The sequence below is a fragment of the Cervus canadensis genome, chromosome 10 (genome assembly GCF_019320065.1).
Source record: "Cervus canadensis isolate Bull #8, Minnesota chromosome 10, ASM1932006v1, whole genome shotgun sequence".
NCBI lineage: Eukaryota > Metazoa > Chordata > Mammalia > Artiodactyla > Cervidae > Cervus > Cervus canadensis.
Genome location: NC_057395.1, coordinates 3,007,829 through 3,030,065, shown reverse-complemented (window position 1 = coordinate 3,030,065; position 22,237 = coordinate 3,007,829). Strand labels below are relative to the sequence as shown.

Sequence of the window (22,237 nt, the reverse complement as noted above, 5' to 3'; positions counted from 1 at the left end):
CGTTGAAACAGGATTTTCTGTAACTGACAAATTGTCCCATAGATGACTGAGGGGAAGGTCCAGATAGGAACCTCCTCTTTCCTTCTCTCTCAGCAGCTGCTCAGTGACAACCAATAGCAACTGTTTCATCACCCTGGGCGCTGCACCCAGACCCCACTTGTCAGAGAGAACCACCCCAAACCCTGCACGTGGGGAGAGTTTTAGGGCAAGACTTTTAGCCTTGACAGTGAATATGGGTGAGGGCAAAAGGTCATGAGCAGAACACAAGCAAAGAGAACGCAGCCCTGCCCTGGAAGAGTCCCCGCCCCCACTAAATCCCTCTTAAAACTGTCTGTGAAGCAGTCTCCATCCTTCTGGAATTCCTTCACAGCTCCTCTCTCAATACTTAAATCCTGGGATGGAATTTCATGGTTTCTGAACTGATACCATTTTGCGGTGATAGAGTGGAAAGAAGCTCTGCCACGTTTTGGAACTTACTCTTTTTTTTTTCTTTGAATGATTATAGACCAAAACATTGAAATGAGTGTAACAGTCTTCTTCATGTTGAAGTGTAGCTCATCAGATTTCAGAAGTGAGGAGGGCTTCAGTGCAAAGGAGCCATCTGGCTGTGTTTACAAACCCCTTTAGGGCAGAGGCAGAATCTGGGGACCACCTGCAGGGAACACGTTACGGGGCTATCCATGCCACACGGCTCTGAAATGCCTTACTCAGAACATTTTTCTTCCTCTGTTGCACTGAGTTCCAGGTCTCTCCCACATTTGAAAACACCAGATACCAGCCACCCTCCCCGTTTTCCACTCCCTTCCCGTTCCTTCCCTGACTCCCACCAGCCACATTTTGGCTTCAGGACCATTTGAATAGTAACCCAGCTCCAGTCAGACTGGTAATGAGAAACCAGGATGGCGCTTTAATGGGGACTCTTCATGCCTGTGGTAAAATTCAAGAAGCGACTAGGAAAATCCAAGTGAGCTGCTTGTCTGTGATGCATTTTTAGTGAATTACGACTCGAAAAGAGGATGAGAAAGAGCTAAGGAACCTATAACCAGCACAGTGAGAACAAGCTGTCCCGAGAACCTTCTGCTCCTCCTGACTTCTGCAACTTCGGGCTGAAGACAAACCACCAACAAGGAAGGATCCTGTATTTCAGCTGTGTTTTTGTTTGCCAACAATTCAGATTGCAATACTCTGAATCTAGGTGAAGCAACATTATACTCACAGTAAAGCCCCTCACTGAGGGTTTTTTTCCTTTTTGAATACCCCTCCTGCTGAAAATTCTACTGGCAGGAAGCAGATCTGAGTAAACTCATTCAATACCGCCTCCTCTTTGTAATCGGCTCTCTCCGAGGCTGGATTCTCCTCTGATATATACGCCTGAATCATATTTTCCTTGATCTTTAGAATTTTATTTACTGTCTCTGAACGGGTCACTGCTGGGAAGAAATGTCCTCTTTATCTCCCACTATGTTTTTATTTATGATGTGTTAGTTTCAGGTGTATAGCAAAGTGATTCAGTTACACGTATCTATGTATGCGTGCATGCTAAGTCGATTCAGTCATGTCCAACTCTTTGTGACCCCATGGACTGTAGCCTGACAGGCTCCTCTGTCCATGGGATTCTCCAGGCAAGAATACTGGAGTGGGTTGCCATTTCCTTCTCCAGGGGATCTTCCCCACCCAGGGATCAGACCCTCGTCTTTTGTGTTTCCTGCATTGGCAGGCAGACTCTTTACCACCAGCACCACCTGGGAAAGCCCATCTATATCTGCCTGTGCTGCTGCTTAGTCACTTCAGTCATGTCCGACTCTGTGGGACCGTGTGGACCGCCACCTGCTAGGCTCCTCTATGCGTGAGATTCTCCAGGCAAGAGTAGTAGAGTAGGTTGTCATGCTCTCCTCCAGGAGATCTTCCTAATCCAGGGATCGAACCTGGGTCTCCTGCTTTGCAGGCAAATTCTGTACCGCTGTGTTACCAGGGAAGCCCATCTATATCTACGTATTAATTTCTATTCTTATTCAGATTCTTTCCCCTTATAGGTTATTAGAAGATATTGAGCTGAGTTCCCTGTGCTCTACAGTAGGTCCTTGTTGGTTGCCTATTTTATATATAGTGGTTAGTATCTCCCACTGTTTCAGTGAAGTCCTTCTTGCCACCTCGATGACATACAAATGTCACTAACCCTTTGGAACTATATTGCAATTTGGTTTAAGGCCCTATCCATTTATCTACCAGCAGAGTTGCTGTGACCCTTCTCACCACCTGTGGAGATTCCTCAGGGACAGGAAGACTTGGTTCAAGTGTCCTGGGACACACATCCATAACATACAGTTGGCCATCTGGATCCACAGATTCCAAATTCTCAGATTCAACCAAATGCAAATTGAAAATATTTTTTAATTGTGAAAAAGCTCCAAAAAAGCAAAACTTGAATTTGCTGCTTATCAGCAATGATTTATACAGCCTTAACATTGTATAAGGTTTTATAGGTCATCTAGAGATGATTTGAAGTATGCAGGAGGATGTTGTAAATAATATGCAAATACTGTGCCACTTTATGTATGGGATTTCAGCAAGGTCAACCACAGGGAGTGCCAGATGAACCTTAGACTAAGCCATAGACTGGCAGGCTGCCCGTCTGCCTGCCTGTCTGTCTGCTGATGTCATAGGCTACATAGTAGGTTGGATGTTTCAAGTTCATTTTCAAAAACAGAAGCTCATTCAAAGACAAGTAGAGGTGCTGCTGCTCGAGGGTCTCATCAGCTCTGTCTCAGAAGTGGCACAGGCGGCAGCCGTTTAACACACTCCAGGGGATGAAGCAGTGCACCCCAGTGTTCAGAGTCGCACCATTTACAATAACAAGACGGGGAGTAACCTCAGTGTCCATCAACAGATGAATAAATAAAGAAGATGTGGTGTGTACATACATATATATGTATACACACACACAATGGAATACTACTCAGCCATAAAAAAGAATGAAATGATGCCATCTGCAACAGCATGGATGGATGGATCTAGAGCTTATCATACTAAGTGAAGTAAATCAGACAAAGATAAATACCACCATATGCTATCACTTAGGTGTGGAGTATAAAATATGACACAAATGAAGTGACTTACAAAACAGACTCACTGATGTAGAAAACAAACATGGTTACCAAGGAGGAAGCTGTGGGGGAGGGATTAATTATCAGTTTGGGATTATCAGATCCAGACTACTATATATAAAATAGATATACAACAAGATCCTACTGTATAGCACAGGGGACTGTATTCAATATCCTATAAGAAACCATAATGGAAAAGAATATGAAAAATAATACACACACACACACACACACACATATATATAACTGAATCATTTTGCCATATACCAGAAACTAATACGACATTATAAATCAACTATATTTCAATAAAGGAAAACTTAGGGGAAAAAATTAGGGTATATGCATTTTTGTAACCAGTCTTCCAGAATAATTTTCAACCTTCTTTAAAAAAGAATTATAACAGGCCCGTGAAAGCAAGAACTGGTTAGAACTGGGCTTTGCACCCTTATCACTGCTTAAAGGATGAGAAGAGCTCAGGGCAATGGAGACAGAAATCTTGATGACCCCTGGCCTGGAGGTAGGAGGGGGGCGTGTAGGGGAGGAGGGGGCCGGGGGAGAAAATGTGGGAGGAGCTCAGTCTGTCCTTCCCTCAGACGCAGGGCCGTGAAGGTGCCACACACAGCCAGAGTCCCTGGCCATCGCATGGATCTCTGACACCAGGACAAATGGGCCTCATGCCCACAGCACTGTCAGTCAGCCGTGATGAACAGGCTGCTCCTGTTACTGGGTCTGGGCTGGTGTCTGGACCAAGAAGGGATGATGTAAACGTGCTGGTGATGAAGTGACCCCAGGGATCCATAGCTAGATGAACAAAGGAACCACCTGGCTCCTGCCAGCTCTAAGACTCAAGCTCTCCCAACCTGCCCTTCCAGTCGCGTGTGAGCCTGGCTCAGTCCTGACTTTTGAGGGTTTTCATCAAAAGGGCGGAACTCTTCCTTTATGAATCATTTCCATTATGTTAAGCTAGAATCAAAGGAAAGTACTTCATGATATCAGGAATCTATCCAGCCTTAATTCTAGAAAGTGATAAAGCCTACATTCTTTTTGCTCCCTTGATCTTACCAACTTCTCTTCCTTATATAATAACTACTAACTATACCCGTAAGTTACGTGCTGCTTATTTCCTTTAAGCCTCATAACCGTCCTCAAAGTTGGGTTCTATTGATGTTCCCATTTTACAGATAAGCAAAATGGAGGCTGAGAAAGATTAAGGGACTTACTCATGTCCACACATGCAGTAAATGGTAGAGCCTAGGTTTCTTTCACTGAAAAGCCAATGTACCCAGCAGTTTAAAACTTCTTATATCCAGACAACTAAAGTCATTTTTTGTTACAAGAACCTAAATCCTGGCAACCATTCCACATCCTTCAGACCTCTCCTACTCTTTTATCTCTGCACCTATTACTTTTTTCTTAGAGTACAACATGAAGGCATATTCTTACGGCACCACTGGCCACAGCACTTTCTTTCCCTGGTTGTATCTTTCACTATCTATCTTCACCTTATTTTTCATTTGACTATGGGAGGTAATTTATTTTTTTCCTTGAATATTTTTAAGGCTTCCCTCGTGGCTCAGACAATAAAGAATCTGCCTGCAATGCAGGAGGCCTGGGTTCAATCTCCAGTCAGGAAGATCCCCTGGAGAAGGGAAATGGCAACCCACTCCAGTATTCTTGCCTGGAGAATCCCATGGACAGAAGAATCTGACAGGCTGCAGTCCATGGGGTCACAAAAGAGTCTGACAGGACTGAGCAACTAACACTTTCACTTTAGAGTAAGTTCAGTATCTTCAGAGCTGGATTTCAAATGAGTTAAATTAAAAAATCAACACCACCTCTCCCATCCTGCCATGATCTTGTCTGAGTACAATCATCGTCCTTAGGAAGGTGGCTGAGGCTTGTGTGTACCCTCAATGACCCAGAGAACAGGTGTGCCCTGGGGGCTGGGGCCAGCTATGCTGTGGTCACCTACAGAGCCAGTGCCTGAAGTGGGACGCAACCCGTTAAGCGATTGAATAAGGAGAAACCCCACCACTGTGGTTCTGGACCGCTGACTCTTCTTTTCCAGCACTGAGGGCTGCTCCTGCCACCTTGGGCTGCCCCCTCCTGCCCGTGCCCCTCTTCTTCCCAAGAAGTGGTCATCTTTGAGGTATGGAGAGGAGTGGTCCTCAGACATCCATGGAGGAAAAAAATCACCTTGAACATGAATGTGGTAGCATGGTGAGATCTCAGTTTCCCCTCTCTCTGCAGAGGCTATTCACAGCACATCCTTGGATGCAGGAAAAGGGAAAATTCCTTTTCTGTTTTATTAGAGCCTGAGGATTGATGACTGTGGCCCCCGCCCCCACAAGCCACTGTCCGCGTTTCCAATTCCACTTGGTTAGGCCTTTTTCTCTCTCTCTGGTTCAGTAAGGAAAATGGGCAACTTAATTGTTTTAAAAACAACATGAAAGGTTTCTGGAATTCTTTTTTTTTTTTTCTTTTTGAAATCTCTGGAGTCCTTCCCTTTACCAAAAATCCTTGCTCTAAATCAATATAGAACAGCTCAGTTTATAGGAGACGTTTCCCACCAAATGGAATTTTCCACAGTGGGTTGGTAAGTGAGTCTCATAACAGTAAATTCAATTATTGTCAGTTTGGAACCTACTGTTTCACTGGAGAGCGTGGGGTAAGCCTGGGGCTCAGAAGGCGGAACATCTGTCCACAGATCCTTCCAGGAGCTCGTGGGAGGCTCTGCCGAGGCTGTGTGACTTACATGGAGATGACTTCTATTTACTGGTGTAAATTCAACTGATGGGATGCTGTTTCTATTGGGAATAGCCCCCCAAAAATCTGAATTAATAGCCCCCAAGATCTAACAGGAAGGAGGTTCTGAGAGATCATTTACTTTTTTTTTGCTGTTTAGCCCTAGAACTAGTATTAATAATCCTGAAATCCCTTCAAGAAAAGCTCTTAAAAGGAGAGCAGCATGAATGAAAACACCCACTTTCAGAGAATTAGGGATAATTCTGCTTCTTTTATCCCCCAAATTCATGTCAGAAATAATTTGCTTAAGGAAAGGTATTTAGCAATTGATCTTCTGGTCAAAGCTATGGTTTTTCCAGTAGTTATGATGAATGTGAGAGTTGGATCATAAAGAATGCTGAGCACTGAAGAACTGATACCTTTGAACTGTGGTGCTGGAGAAGACTCTTGAGAGTGCCTAAGTTTGCAAGAAGATCACACCAGTCAATTCTAAAGGAAATCAACACTGAATATTCATTGGAAGGACTTATGCTGAAGCTGAAGTTCCAATACTTTGGCCACATGGTATGAAGAGCTGATTCACTGGAAAAGATCTTGATGCTGAGAAAGATTGAAGGCAGGAGAAGGGGATGACAGAGGATGAGATGGTTGGATGGCATCACTGACTCAATGGACATGAATTTGAGAAAACTGCAGATGGTGGTGAAGGACAGGGAAGACTGCCGTGCTGCAGTCCATGGAGTCACAAAGGGTCAGATTCAACTTAGCAGCTGAGCAACAATGTATGCAATATAGGGACTTCCCAAATGACAGTGGCTTGCAATCCAAAACTCGTTTGTGACCATTCCGTTTTTTCTTTTTATGGTTCCTATGGCTACTCACTGAAAATATTTGAGGCAGCGAAGTTTGTTTGTAAATCATCTCTCTGGAATTTTCTTTTTTTGGGTGCACTCGGCCTTTGTTGCTGTACATAGGCTTTCTTTAGTTGCGGTGCTCAGGCTTCTCATTGCAGTGGCTTCTTGTGTCTTGTGATGCACAGGTTTAGTTGCTCCTCAGCATGTGGAATCTTCCTGGACCAGGAATCTAACCCATGTCCCCTGCATTGGCAGGTGGATTCTTATCCACTGTACCACCAGGGAAGTCCTGGGAAACATTTTCTTGTAGAAATAATGGCATGTGTGTGTTGAGTGGACTGGATTCCGTTGTATCACCATTTGATGTATAATCAGTATGTACTATGCCTGAAAATACAGTCTAGAGGTGGCCTCCAGCAGCATGAAGCCTGGTGCTGACGGTGTGATTCACACAGCAATAAAGAGATGGATAAGGTACTGTAGGAGCCTGCTGGAGGCTAGTGGATTACAGGTCTGTGATGAATGGACCTGGGAACCCAGCTGTTAGGCTCAACCGAAGTCATTCAGATGGGGCTGCCAACACCCCACCCGTACTCTCTCCACCTCTAAAAGGCTGACTTCAGCCAAGCCTAAGATGCAGTCAGGAGGTTGGACCTGCCGCCTATCTTGGATCTGTCCCTTCAACACCTTGGGTGGGTGGACTCCTCTACTGCCAGTGATGACCACTGACTGCTCCAAGGTCTGGGTCTTAAAATGCACTGGAGGAACATGTGTGCCCTCCCCACTTGAGGAGGCATTAGTTTAAAACATTAGTTTTTTTGGTTTGTTTTTGGCTGCACCATGGGGCATGTAGAATCTTAGTTCCCTGACCAGGGATGGAACCCACTGCATTAGAAGAACGGAGTCCGAACCATTGGACTTACAGGGAATTCCCCCCACTTGAGTCTTTCTCTTCTGCTGTGTCTGTGCCTAGAAATCAAGTCCTTTCCTGCTCCTCCTGGGGGCTGATGGCATCGCAGATAAGCTGCGGTGCTTCTCCATGACTGCTCCCTTTGTCAGTAGCTCCAATTAAGTTATTTCAATTCAAAGGCGCCCTCAGTTAGAAGGTGTGGGGGTGGCTAGAGTCATTGCCAAGCTGCCACAGCACGTGAATCGTGCTGGGTACAGTTAGGAGAGAAAATGATTTCTGCTTGATGAAAAAGTTCTTAATCGGCAGCTCCTGCGGGTGCTGGGGGTGAGATGGGATGGTGGTGGCACAGAGAACCCTCATCGCTTCCTGATACTCTGGGTGGACAGTGTTCCACGCCATCTCCCTCAGCTGTTGTTTGAACGTTTGTGAGTTGGATGCTGTGACTTTTTAGAATTACAGTGAATTCTCACTGATGGTTTAAGTTTGATAACATAACATGAGGGAGTTTGGCTGATTCTCAGAATAAAAACTGGTCTTTCAAAAGATCAGAGAAAAGGGATTCTCCCAGCACTACATTGGGAAGGGACCAGGAGAATGGTAGTGGTGTAGTCGCTCTCGTGCCCGACTTTCAGACCCCATGGACCATAGCCCGCCGGCTCCTCTGTCCATAGAGAATTCTTTAAGCAAGAACACCGGAGTGGATTGCCATTCCTTTCTCCAGGGGATCTTCCCGACCCAGGGATCCAACCTGGGTCTGCCGCATTTCAGGCAGATTCTTTACTGTCTGAGCCACAATGGTAGGAGGGGGAATGGTAGGAGGACCAAAAACCAGAGAAGTGAAACCGGTTGACAGAACTATAGCACCAAGTGCAGAACACAGATGGAGACTAGGAGAAAAAACATCCTCCCATGACCTCAGGGGTTCATCATGATTTGATCACCATGTCTAATTATCCGGAAGGTTTTGAATATTGCCTGAGAATTTTTTTTTTCCAAGAATTACTATGAGATGAAAAGTTAGCCATTTAAAACTAGGTGGGCTTGTTCAAACCATGTCCAAAAGAACATTTGGTTCCAGGAAAACAGAATTTGGTTCTCTAGGGAAAATAGAATTTAAGCCGTTCATGCATGTACCATCATGCAGTTTTAAAAACATATTAAATTGGTGAGAATTTTAATTCCAAATCAGTTTGCTTTGTCTTTTTTATCATGACATTGCGCTTCTGGCTTCACCCTCTGGATTTGGTTCAAGTGCAATGAAGAACTTCACCAGAGGGCAAATGGTTCTGGTGCCAGTTGATTAAAAAGTATTTATGTTTTACTGCAGTTGCTATAACCCAGATAAGACACAATATCAAAGAGAACAAGATATATTTGGTACAAGTACTTAGAGTTCCACCCCCAGTGTGGATACCCATCATTTAGAACTTTTCCTTAACATCCTTACAGTTGTTCTATATCAGGTCTTTTAATTAAAAAAAAGCATTACTTGATGTTAAAAGTGTATTATTTAAACAGAAATCTCATATTTTAAAAAATTAGGTGTCATCTGTGGTGTCAAAGAATCTAAACATCCCCAGTAACATTCATGCTCAAGTTGCATAAAATTCAGCCACTTGCTTTTCAAGTCTTGGAATTTGCCAGACTGCAGACCAAGGGCTTGATGGGCAGGTGTCCCCAGGCATGTGGATTTCAAAAGGGAAACCGTGTTCTTTATTCCCTTGTTTGCTGAACAGTGGATGGTGGCCAGTACTTTCTGTTTTCTAACAGATGATGTTGAGGAGGAGGATTTTTTTTCTTTTTGTAAAGAATTCTTCCTCCCACATTTGCAGAACTGGAAGACTGTGAGAATGGAGTGCTCAGGAGCAGAACAGAGAGGATTAGCTCTTCCTAGGAGTCCAATGTGCTTTCCTGAGACTGGGTCTCATCCTTTGGTATCGTGGAGTGTTTGGGCACCATTCTTGCGCCCCTAAAGAGCCCTACAGACCACATCACATGGAAACTGGGGCCTCTCCCCACCTGCTTGGTGCTCCTAACATCTGCTGTCAGCTTTGTGGGGTGGTGGAGCTGGATCAGGGCCTTCCCAGGTGGTGCTAGTGGCGAAGAACCCACCTGCCAATGCAGGAGACATGAGAGATACAGGTTCAATCCCTGGGTCAGGAAGATCCCCTGGAGGAGAGCATGGCAACCCACTCCAGTATTCTTGCTTGGAGAATCCCGTGGACAGAGGAGCCTGGTGGGCTACAGTCTATAGGGTCACAAAGAGTCAGACATGATTGAAGCGACTTCGTATGCACGCATGGACCTAGATCAGACGTTGCCCTGTGAGCCTTTTCTGCTTCTTTTGAACTTTCCATCAGGCCACAAGGCTGGCCCTGGAGGCTCAAAAATAAGCTCCTTGCAGAAACAGCCCCCTCCCACCACCTGTGCCCAGTGGCCACTCAGACTAGAACATCGGCTCTTAGACCGCCTACCTCCTAAATTAGTTTGCTGTGGGAAATGGCTCCCTTTCATCCATTGCTGTAATAGAAGCATCTGAGAAACAGGCCCTGAGCAGTTCTGGAGAAAAGGAACGATGGCTGTAGCCAGCTCCCAGTTATCCAAGGGCCACTTCTCCAGGTTGTGGGTTCCCTAGCTTTGTAGTTGAAGGTGAACGTAGCAAAGATGTAGAAATGTGTTTATTTTGCTCTTGTTAAAAAAAAAAAATCTTTTTTTAAGTGATCGGAGGAATTGGGGCTGAAACCTAAAATTAGATTTGGGAGTTATCCGTGGACTGTATTTCTTACCATCATAAGCAGAAACATCCACAAGAGTTTGCATCTTTTTCCCTCTTGCTCAGGAAGGTATCTGCAACAGGGTAAGAGGACTTCCCTGTTAATTTTTCTGCAAAAGGGCTTTTCTTACCGACTGAAGAAATGCTCACTTTCAGTCAGTAGGTTCCAGTGGAAAGAGCAGGAACAGGATGAGATTGAATTGTGTTCAGTATCTCCTGAGCCATATCTCCTGGTTGGTGTCAGAAAAGGCACATCTCAGGGCTTTCCTGGTGACTCAGTGCTCAAGAATCTGCCTGCCAGTGCAGGAGACATGGGTTTGATTCCTGGTCCAGGAGGATCCCACATGCCACAGAGCAGCCAAGCCCATGAGCCACCACTGCTGAGCCCACATGCCGCAACTAATTGAAGCCCACACACTCTGGAGCCTGTGCTCCATAACAAGAGAAGCCACTGCAATAAGAAGCCCTTGCACCGTAACTAGAGAGAATTCCCCACTCCCTGCAACTAGAGAAAGGCCTGAGCAGCAACGAAGGCCTAGCACAGCCAAAGATTAATTAATTAATTAAAATAAAAAAGAAAAGGCACATGTCCGAGGCTCATTTTCCTTACTGTTGAGGTGCAGAGTCATTGCAAGGACAGTAGAGAACATTTACAAACAACCAGGATGAGACCGAGGTGCTTCATTCAGGTGAAACCAAGTATGGCAGCCCACTCCAGTATTCTTGCCTGGAGACTTTCATGGACAGAGGGGCCTGTGGGCTATAGTCCATGGGGTCGCAAAGAGTCGGCCATGACTGAGCGACTAAACACTAACTTTTAAGTTGGTATAGAATCCTCTTGGTACCTGGATGCTATGGAAAACTGCCCTGCTCTCTTGAGTCCCCATGCACCCCTACCTGTAACTTGGGAAGCAGGATAATGGTAACTAAGCTCTTCCCCACCAACACAGTTGTGAGGGGTTAATGCATCCCCAGCCCGTAGAACACAGCTAAGCCTGTGACAAGTACCGTGTAACCTGGAGCTATTTCTATTTCTCTACCTTCTTAAATTTTCTGCAAAGTCTATCCTAGACACTTCAATCAGATGTGTTTGCATGAAAAGGAGGTTTTACTTGTGAAGAAGGTTTGCTTCCTTTTCTATATTTGTTTACTCTTTGCACAAATACATATGGCAGACTGTGCTAAGTGCCAGACACTTGGTGGGTTGTTCAACGTTGGGCAGTAGCCACAGGCCAGGAAAAGGAAATAATACAAAAAAATAACAATAATACAAAATAAACCAAGGCCCTGGATGGGCGAGTCTTGATGAATAGTGGGTTAGAACCAGGAAGTGACGTTAAGTAGCATTTTTCCTGTTTCACAGATGAGAAAACAAAATGGCAGAAGTGACAGATAACCCATCCAAAACCTTAGAGAAGGAACTAGGAGCAGACTTGAGGCAGGACCCTGGAGACTTGTTTTAAGTCTAATCTTTGACTATAAGCTCCATGAAGGCAGGAGGAGGGGGCTTCACCTGCCTGTCCCCATAGCACCTAGAAAGACCCTACACAGGGGCCAGAAATGCTTCCTTGAATTGATTTGAGGTGAAGTCACACCCTGGGCCCCAGACTGGGTATTCCCTCCTCTCTGTCTAGTCTGAGCTATAATGCTTTAGAACAGCACTGACATAAAATATCTCCTTGCAGTATGTGTTGATTGATTTGCAACCTCCAGTTATACACATATGTGAACACTCCCCTTTTGTCCAGTTATAAAAGTCAACAAATACATCAGATTGCGTGTTTCTTCTCAGTTTCTAGAATCATCGAAAGTTCAGCCCAAGTAGCAGACCAAAAAAGCAAAAAGGCACCCCCAGAGCGCCTTATGTCCTCGTCATTTAAATTGTCAGGCTGTGTCTCTCCTTTGTTGTTTCACAGCTCCTGAAGTCCTCGCCCAGAAGCCCTACAGCAAAGCCGTTGACTGCTGGTCCATCGGGGTGATCGCCTACATCTTGTAAGTGTGACTTGCCACCTTGGCTTTTTTTTTTTTAAAGGAGTTGTAACAAAATATACATTTTATTTTGTACACAAAATTTACCATTTTAACCATTTCTGAGTGTGAGAATTGGGCTGTAAAGAAAGCTGAGCACCGAGGAATTGATGCTTTTGAACTGTAGTGTTGGAGAAGATTGTTGAGAGTCCCTTGGACTGCAAGGAGATCCAGCCAGTCCATCCTAAAGGAGATCAGTCCTGGGTGTTCATTGGAAGGACTGATATTGAAGCTGAAGCTCCAATACTTTGGCCACCTGATGTGAAGAGCTAACTCATTTGAAAAGACCCTGATGCTAGGAAAGATTGAGGGCTGGAGGAGAAGGGGATGACAGTGGATGAGATGGTTGGATGGCATCACCAACTCAATGGGACATGAGTTTGGGTGGACTCCGGGAGTTGGTGATGGACAGGGAGGCCTGGCGTGCTGCGGTTCATGGGGTTGCAAAGAGTCGGACATGACTGAGCAACTGAACTGAAGAGTACAATTCAGTGGCATCAAGGACATTCCCAGTATGGCACCACCATAACCACTATCCATCTCCAGAACTTTTTCATCTTCCCAAACAGAAACCCACTAAATATTAACTCCCGTTCATTTCCCCCAGCCCCTGGCAGCACCACTCTGCTTTCTGCTTCTATGAATGTGGCTTCTCTAGGTGTCTTATGGAAGGGGGATCATAAAATGTTTGTCCTTTTTTGTCTACTTTTTTTTTACTTAGCATAATGTCCCCAGGGTTTATCCGTGTTGTAGTATGTGTCAGAACTTCATTCTTTTTTGAGGCTGAATTATATTCCATTATGCGTATATGCTACATTTTTGTTTATCCATTCATCCATTGATGGACACTTGGGTTGTTTCCTCCTTTTCGCTATTGTGAGTAATGCTGTTATGAAGGCGGGTGTGCAAATACCTGTTTAAGTCCTGCTCTCGATGCTTTTGAGTGTATCCTCAGAAGTGAGATTGCTGAGTCACAAGGTAATTCTGTGTTTAACTACTGGAGGAGTTGTCACACTGTTTTCTAAAGCAACACCAACATTTTACATCCCCAGCAGGGATGCACAGGTGTCCCATTTCTCTACACCCTTGCAATCACTTTTTTTCCATTTTTTGATAATAGCCTTCCTAACAGGTGGAAAGGTGAAGTAGTATCTCACTGTGGGCTTGATCTGCATTTCCCTTACAGCTCGTGATGTTGAGCATCTTCTCATGCACCACCTTGGTTTGAGGATACAAACCAATATGAAAATATTAGGGCAAATCCAACAGAAATCACAGTAAAAGGGACTTCCCTGGTGGTCCAGTGGTTAAGAATCTGCCCTGCAATGCAGGAGACTCAGGTTCAATCCCTGGTCATGGAACTAAGATCCCACATGCCACGGAATAACTAAGCCTGCAGCCAAAACTGGAGAGCCTGTGTGCTGCAGCAGAGCCCACGTGCTGCAACTAAGGTCAAACAAATATCATATATTAAAAAAAGAAATCGCAGTAAGAAAAATGTGATGAAAACCAAAATTTAGCCTTGGAATTCCTCATTTCTTCTCAGGTGCCTTATCTCTATGACCCAGGAAACACCATGGTCATAGGCCCGTTGCACTTATTTTCAGTTCAGTTCAGTTGCTCAGTCGTGTCCGACTCTTTGCGACCCCATGAACCGCAGCACATCAGGTCTCCCTGTCCATCACCAACTTCCAGAGTTTACCCAAGCCCTTGTCCATTGAGTTGGTGATGCCATACAACCATCTCATCCACTGTCATCCCCTTCTCCTCCTTTTTATAGTTATGTGTTGATTTGCTTAAGTTCACTGTAAAGTTATTTTTAAGTTACAGTTTCTTTTTGTAGTGATAGTTTCAGACACTTACAATAGAACATACTTTCAGGGTAGGTTTAGGTCAGTGAGTCTCTAACTGATAGCGGATGAATTTCTTCTCCTTAACATCCTCATGGACGGGAGTGTTCTTTCACTGACAAAGTCCACCACACCCAAGAGGCTACGAGAGACTGTGATGGGAGAAAGACTGGAAAAAACCCTCCTGTATTGGTTTTGTCTCATTATCTGGGAAGCAAATAGTCTTTCTACAGCATTCTTTCAACTGGCAACTTTTTCAATTTAATGAGGATTTAGCTGACAGCTCTTGTAGATTCTTGGCCTTATCACAGGAGGATTTTATCCATTATGATGTACTTGGGTGTAGGGCTCCCACTTATGGAATTTAGGTAAAGGCCAGATTCATCTGAGCTATTATACAAAGCTAACACATTGCACCTAGAGAATGCTTTCAATTCTGAGGCACGTTGGCCATCTTCTGCAGTAGTGTGATCCTTTTTGTGGAGGGAGGTGGGTTCCAGACCCTTTTGAGAATCTAATGAACGCTGTGGACCCTCTTCCCTATAAACTCACACCCATACAATTTTGCATACTGTATTGGAGAGTCCTGGGTGAGCAGACACTGACCATGGGCCTTGTGTTATCTCCCCGGCTCCCTAAACGCTCAACTAAAGCTCTTATCCTTGACCAGCTTGACTGTGAAAGACTTATAGAAATGAGTGATAAGCCAGTCCTCTTCCGCAAAGCACCAAAACATGTATCATCTAGAGAAATCTTCCATGGGTCTAGGTGAAAAACTGGTCCTTTATCTGGCCTTCTGCTTATTTGTTTCATTACATCTGTTCTGAATCTTGAGCCATTGCTCTGGTCTGCATTAGTGTCTGTACATAATTGTTTCCCTGAAGTCTTGGCACTGGGGTACCATATATCAGAATACCTAAGAGGAGGTGTGTACTGCTTTATTGGGATAAGCAGTTTAAAACCAGGCAGTGGTGCCTTACCTCACACTGCTTTAACAGAATACCACAGACTGGGTGACATAACCAACTGACATTTATTTCTCACAGTTCTGGAGGCTGGAAGTCCAAGGTCAAGGTGGCAGCTGGTTTGGTTCTTGGTGAGAACCCTCTTCCTGGCCTGGTGTGCAGATGGCCACCATCTTGCTGTGTCCTCCCCCTCTTGCCGAGAGGGAGGGAAAGTTCTCTGGTATCTCTCCTTCTAAGGGCACTAATCCCATCAGGAGGGCCCCACCTTCATGACCTCATCTAAACGTAATTATCTCTCAAAGGCACTATCTCCAAATACCATCACGTTGAGGGATGGGGTTTCAACATATGGCTTTGGGTTACAGAATTTAGTCCACAGTAAATGGTTTGGTTGACCTCAGCTTAGTGAAAATATTAAAGCAGAATCCCCTTGAAACATGGACATTTTAGGTCAGGCGTGGCACACACTTAAGAATAACGATATCAAACCTTTGTATAACAGTGCAGTGTATCCTTGAGTGAAATCAGAGTTCTGCTAGTGAGGAAGAAGGCAAGAAATGGATTTGCAGTAGGTAACGCACTGTGTCTGCCGTGGCACATAGGTAGGAAAAATATCAGAAGGCCAACATGGTTAGAGAATCAAGACAGGATATAAGCAAGAGCCAGAGGAAGGGGAGACCTGAAGGAAAACTGACTTTTTTTTCCTTTCTTTTGACCCCACTACGTGGCATGTGGCATCTTAGTTCCCCAACCAGGAGTCAAACTTGCGCCTTCTGCAGTGGAAGCACAGAGTCTTAACCACTGGGCCAGCAGGGACGTCCCAAAAACTTAGATTTTAACCCAAGTTGTAGTGCGAAGTCAAAGAACAGCTGACCAGAGGTGTGACCTGATCTGATCTTCACTCTGCACTCTACGTGAACCCAGCCAGATACTATACTGTATACTGCAGTGATTTTCATTCGAATATTGTTCTGGCTACTCTTCAAACAAGGGATTAGACATGGCAGGAGTGGAGAGCAAAGATGGTTCAGAGGCTTAGGCTGGATGAGTGGTGATGATCGCTTCTGCCGTGGGGGCAGGGATGGAGGTGAAATGGTAGATATACTGTGGATGTGAAGGATGAAGGGTAGAGATGCTTCAAGGATAAACCCAACTTTGGGGCAGATGCTAGGAGAGTGATGTAGAAACAATTTAGGGAGTAGGCGAAATTAGGAATTTCATTTTGGTCATGTTGAACCAGAGTCACCTTTGAGACACCCACTGACTACGGTAAGCACATGTGGAGTTCAGAAATCTGGGATAGAGATACTGACATGTTTATTGGGTATGAGCTGAGCAGTAGAATTAGTACACCCCACTCCTTATCAGTGCAGTATACAATATAATATTTGGCTGGATTCCCATAGAGCATTAAGCAAAGAAATACTATATTTCTTTTTATATTAAGTATAAACTCGATAAGCTGACGCTTGATGGTTGCCTGGTCACCATTAGCTTTGGTTCAAGGATTGGTCTCAGGTTGATTTCATGATTGTGTCAGACTTCAAAATGGCAGCCTGGGTTTTTATCTTCCTTGGTACCTTCCAGAGCTCAGAGAGTCTAAAGCAGAGAACGAATGGACTTTGGACATCTCACTTATACCTTCCACAATGCTCAGATCATTATGAGTGAAAGGCCAAATCCTAGATATAAATTACTACATAATAGGGCTCTGCCTGGAGAGCCACTGGTCTCAAATTCATCATTATCAGTGTCAACAACTGGCATTTCTTGAGTACATTCTCTATTCCAGGCACTGTGTGAGGTGATGAAAATAATCAAGATGACAAAGACAAGATGCCTCTCATCAGAGTACAGTGTATATGGTGGGACAAGCAGTTTCCTAAGTAGACTGAGTGACACTCAAGACTGGTGTCCAGCTCTCATAGTTTCTGGGATAAAGCCACCATTGAGGAGGATAGGGTATTCAGGAAGGAGGGACCATCATCCCAAGGATATCTAGAAGTTTGGAAAAGACTAACACAAGCAGAGAAGCCAGAGGACAGCATCCCAACCAGGGGAGGGATGCAGACACAGGAACTGGGGTGCCTGAGGCATGTTTGAGGACCAGAAAATATCCTGTGAAAGGCTCTGACTGGGTTGGTATTCTCGGTTAGAAGGTCGGCCCTGGGCTGAACTAGTGTCAGAAGTTAGAACTCATGGACCTCACGCTCTGGCTACTCCCAGTGGGTCCACCGTGCCTGGTCTTCCTATCCCATCCTTGATCTGAAGACTAATGAGGAAGGCTGCTGATCGGGTCATGACTGACAGGCAGCACACACAGAAGCCGGTGCTCCCCGGGGGAATCCGTGCAGAACCTTTGATGGTTCGTGTCCCCTGTCATGGGAGAGGTCAGCCTCTGCCATTTGGGGGGGGGCGGGGTGCAGCAGCATTATTGCCCCTTGATGAAACTGTCGCCCTGAGATATCAGCTTGTAGTAACAGTGGCTATGACAGACACCCCATTTTCTCCTCTCCACATACCATTCAAACATTCTTCATTTTGCCGGTGCAGATCCGTAATAAATCGGTTCTCTTTTGGATCTCCACAGTCATTTATGTTATCCATTATTTGGCAAAAGAAATATTTTTTTTCCTAACAAGGAGACTCATTTTTTAAAAACCCTTTTGGTAGGTCCTTTCCCTGCCAGGAATCTTCGTTTGGGGATCAGGACTTGGGGGAAAAAAATCTTTGCCCGAGTAGCCTAAGCTGCTGGGAAGGATTGAAGATGGAGTAGGCTGGACACCGTGATGAATTTGTTGGTGTCCAATCCGATGAGAAAAAGAGATGCAAGAAGGCAAAGTGGTTATCTGAGGAGCTTTACAAATAGCTGAGGAGAGAAGAGAAGTGAAAGGCAAAGGAGAAAGGGAAAGATACACAACTGAATGTAGATTCCAGAGTATAGCAAGGAGAGAAGGCCTTAAATGAACAATACAAAGAAATAGAAGAAAACAATAGAATGGGAAAGACTGGACATCTCTTCAAGAAAATTGGAGTTACCAAGGGAACATTTATGTAAGGATGGGCACGATAAAGGACAGAAACAATAAGGACCTACCTAACAGAAGCAGCAGAGATTAAGAAGAGGTGGCAAGAATATACAGAAGAACTATTAAAAAAAAAAAATGGTCTTAATGACCCGGATAACCATGACGGTGTGGTCAGTCATCTAGAGCTGGACATCCTGGAGTGTGAGGTCAAGTGGGCCTTAGGAAGGATTACTACAATCAAAGCTAGTGGAGGTGATGGAATTCCAGCTGAGCTATTTCAAATCCTAAAAGATGATGCTGTTAAAGTGCTATTCTTGGTGTGTCAGCAAATTTGGAAAACTCAGCAGTGGCCACAAGACTAGAAAAGGTCAGTTTTCATTCCAGTCCCAAAGAAAGGCAATGCCAAAGAATGCTCAAACTACCATACAGTCGTGCTCATTTCACATGCTCAAAATCCTTCAGTCTGGGCTTCAGCAGTATGTGAACTAAGAACTTCTAGATGTACATCTGGGTTTAGAGATAAATTGCCAACATCTGATGGATCATAGAAAAAGCAAGAGAATTCCAGAAAAACATCTGCTTCATTGAGATGTTAAAGTCTTTGTGTGAATCACAACAAACCGGAAAATTCTTAGAGATAGGAATTCCAGACTACCTTATCTGTCTCCTGATAAACCTGTATGCAGGGTCAAAAAGCAACAGTTAGAACCGGACATGGAACAATGGGCTGGTTCCAAATTGGGAAAGGAGTATGTCAAGGCTATATATTGTCACCCTGCTTGTTTAACTTAGATGCAAAGTACATCATGAGAAATGCTGGGCTGGGTGAATCACAAGCTGCAATCAAGATTGCTGGGAGAAATATCAACAACCTCAGATAGGCAGATGATACCACTCTAATGGCAGAAAGCATAGAGTAACTAAAGAGCTCTTGATAAGGGTGAAAGAGGAGAGTGAAAAAGCTGGCCTGAAATTCAGAATTCAGAAAACTAAGATCATGGCACCCATCCCATCACTTTGTGGCAAATAGAAGGGGAAAAAGTGGAAGTGACAGATTTTCTTTTTTGGGGCTCCAAAATCACTGAAGACAGTGACTGCAGCCATGAAATTAAAAGACACTTGTTCTTTGGAAGGAAAGCTATGCAAACCTAGACAGTGTATGAAAAAGCAGAGACGCCACTTTGCTGACAAAGGTCCATATACTCAAAGCTAGGATTTTTCCAGTAGTCATGTACAAGTGTGACAGTTGGACCACAAAGAAGGTGGAGCACCAAAGAAGTTGTGCTTAAAAATTGTGGTACTCGAGAAGACTCTTGAGAATCCCTTGAATAGCAAGGAGATCAAACCAGTCAATGCTAAAGGAAACCAGTCAATGCTAAAGGATGGTTAGGGATGGATTTGCCAGATTTGCTGTGGGTGGTGAGGGCGCTTACCCATACTGTGACCTCTGACCTCTCTGCCTAGAGGAAATCCCAGGTGAATAAGCTCATACCCTTACTTTTTGATTGGCTTCTTACATTGTTCAGTTTTTTAAACTAAGTCACAGAAATAAATTGACCAAGGTACACAGCATAATTAGCTTTGTAAGAATGGAACTAAGAATGCTTAACTGGCACACTAGGTCCATTTTCTGAGACAAAGGATTTTCCTTACCAAGGAACTCATCATTCTTTCCACCACTGAGAGCTGCCCCTTTATGGACCCATGTGTACCAGAGAGACAGCACAAACCCACAGTTCAGCAGGAGAGAACACGATGTGATTACTGAGCCCCGGTGAAACATCCAAGCCTGGGGTATTATAGTGGTTCCTATTCTCATTTAACCCGATAGGAATAATGAACTGGCATTGTCAGCTGGCAGCACTCATCATATTTTCATGAACTTCGCAGAGTGGAACACATTGCCACATCCAGGCCACCATGGGTCTATAGTTTTAACCTTGGCTTTAGACATTTAGAAATGAAACTAGATCTGTTGCTTCATCTTGCTCAGATGATCCCAGGGAATTGATTCATACTAGCCAGACTCCAAAGAGATTAAAACAAAACAAAAACACAACTGAAATGTCCATTTATTAAATCATAATGAGATGCATGCCCTGCAAAGTAATGGGATATGCATGTCATCAGACTAGCAAGTCCCAGGAGAAAGCAGACTCCAACAGGGAGTTTCCTTAGCGAACAGGGATCAGAGCTGAGGAGTTGGGTGGACTTGGATGGCCTTGGGTATTTTCGTAAAGCCCTTCATGGGCTCCTGGTCACCTTTGTCTCCCAAAGGTGATTTCTGGCAAGGGGGGACCGCTGTTGCTGCATCTCTGGTCCGAGTGGCCGCGTGCAGACGGTTCTTACACTGGCTGCTTCTCCCTCCACCTTAAAGACCAGCCACCACCCTGCACTCTTTTGTTGTTCTAGCCTCAGTTTTTGTTTCAACAGGCACTGATGTTAGTTATAATTTCCGGGCTCACTGATTTTACTTCAGTGAAATGGCACTCAGTAAAATGCCAAGTGCGTTTCAGTGTGGCTGCATTTTGAGGATTCTCAGAAAGGTGCCACCCCCCCAGTCTATGCTGAGTGGACCTTGTTGGTGCCTAAGTGCCATTTGTTTACAAGTCCTGCTTGACCATTTTTCAGCTTCATTCACGGGCTCATGACCCTCTCTCCATTGCTTTGGGAGAAGGACTGTTAGTGGTCTGCTGGTTCACCTCTAACCCTTAGGAAGGAACCAAGCATAAAATACTCTCTGGTTTCAAGAGGTGGGTGCAGACATATGCGCAGGGTGATGGAGGAAATTTTACAAACAGTACCACTGAGGTCAAGCAATGCTACATTTTCTGTGGTGGTGGAAGCAACTTCCTGCCAGTGACTTTGGGGAAGGTGAAGTTCACCCCATCTGTGCCTTTGTCTCTGCAAAGGCCCAGGTAGAGAGGGGGGCTTCCCCAGTGGCTCAGCGGTAAAGAACCTGCCTACAATGCAGGAGATGCGGGTTCGATCCCTGGATCAGAAAGATCCCCTGGAGAAGGAAATGGCAGCCCACCCCAGTATCTTGCCTGGGAAATCCCATGGACAGAGGAGCCTGACAGGCTACAATCCGTGGGGTCACAAAGAGTTGGACACAACTTAGTGACTAAACAACAAGGTAGAGAGGACGCCCAGCGGGAGAAGCAGGAAGGGAATTTCTCCTTTTCCACACTGAACACTGTGGCTTCAGGACAGATGGAAAAGCATTTCACTTCCTCTGCTTGCTTGCTTCATGTAAGCATCATCTCCTGGAGACTGTCATTTAAGTAGCATCTAAATGCTTCGGGATATTTAGCCTGGAGGATGGAAGACAGGGGACTGACATTTGCTCACTTAACTAACATTTATTGAAACTAATACGTGTCGGGTAATATGGCATGGCTGCTGAAATGGATTCATTACCGCCCTTGGCCACACAGGCGCTTCCTGTCTGCCAGAGGCAACAGGCAGTAAACAGATAACTTACAATCTGATCTTGCTGCCTGTCCCTAAGGTGGGCGGCAGGAGCTGGTGGAGGCGGGGTTGGGGCTGGGGAACTCCCAGGGAGAGCTGTGGACCCTGCCCAAGCCTTGAGGAAGGCTCCCGACAGTGGTGTACAGTGACCTGGACTTGGAAGGATTGTCTTCAAGTATCCACCAGGTTGTCAGGCAGGGGAGAGCAATGGTTAATCCTCCAAGATCCAATTATCTAAGGATATGATGTGCTTACTGTGTTTGATACAAGATGTCTCATTCAATTTGAGATGTAATTTTTAAAATATAACTTGCAAGAGTTGATCCAGCTTTGAACTTATGTATCACCAATACTTAGCGGTGGGGAAAGTAAAATCTCTGAATATCAGGATGTTTCGTTTGTCTAGCACCACACCAAGTGAATGAAAGAATCAAGCGAGGCTTTTGTCATATTTTAAAAGGTTTACCCTCTGGAATGGAGCATGCCAGCATGGACGGCCGCTGGAGGC

At 44.8% G+C, this 22,237-nt stretch overlaps 1 protein-coding gene across 3 annotated transcripts in view; it reads left to right on the top strand.

Moving 5' to 3' along the window:
• CAMK1D (calcium/calmodulin dependent protein kinase ID) overlaps positions 1-22,237 on the top strand; it is a 388,105-nt gene that overhangs the window by 339,302 nt on the left and 26,566 nt on the right. For all 3 annotated transcript variants that reach the window (XM_043479613.1, XM_043479612.1, XM_043479614.1), the window contains exon 6: positions 12,303-12,378. In XM_043479613.1, coding sequence (XP_043335548.1) covers positions 12,303-12,378 — 76 coding nt within the window. The remainder of the gene's footprint in view (positions 1-12,302; positions 12,379-22,237) is intronic.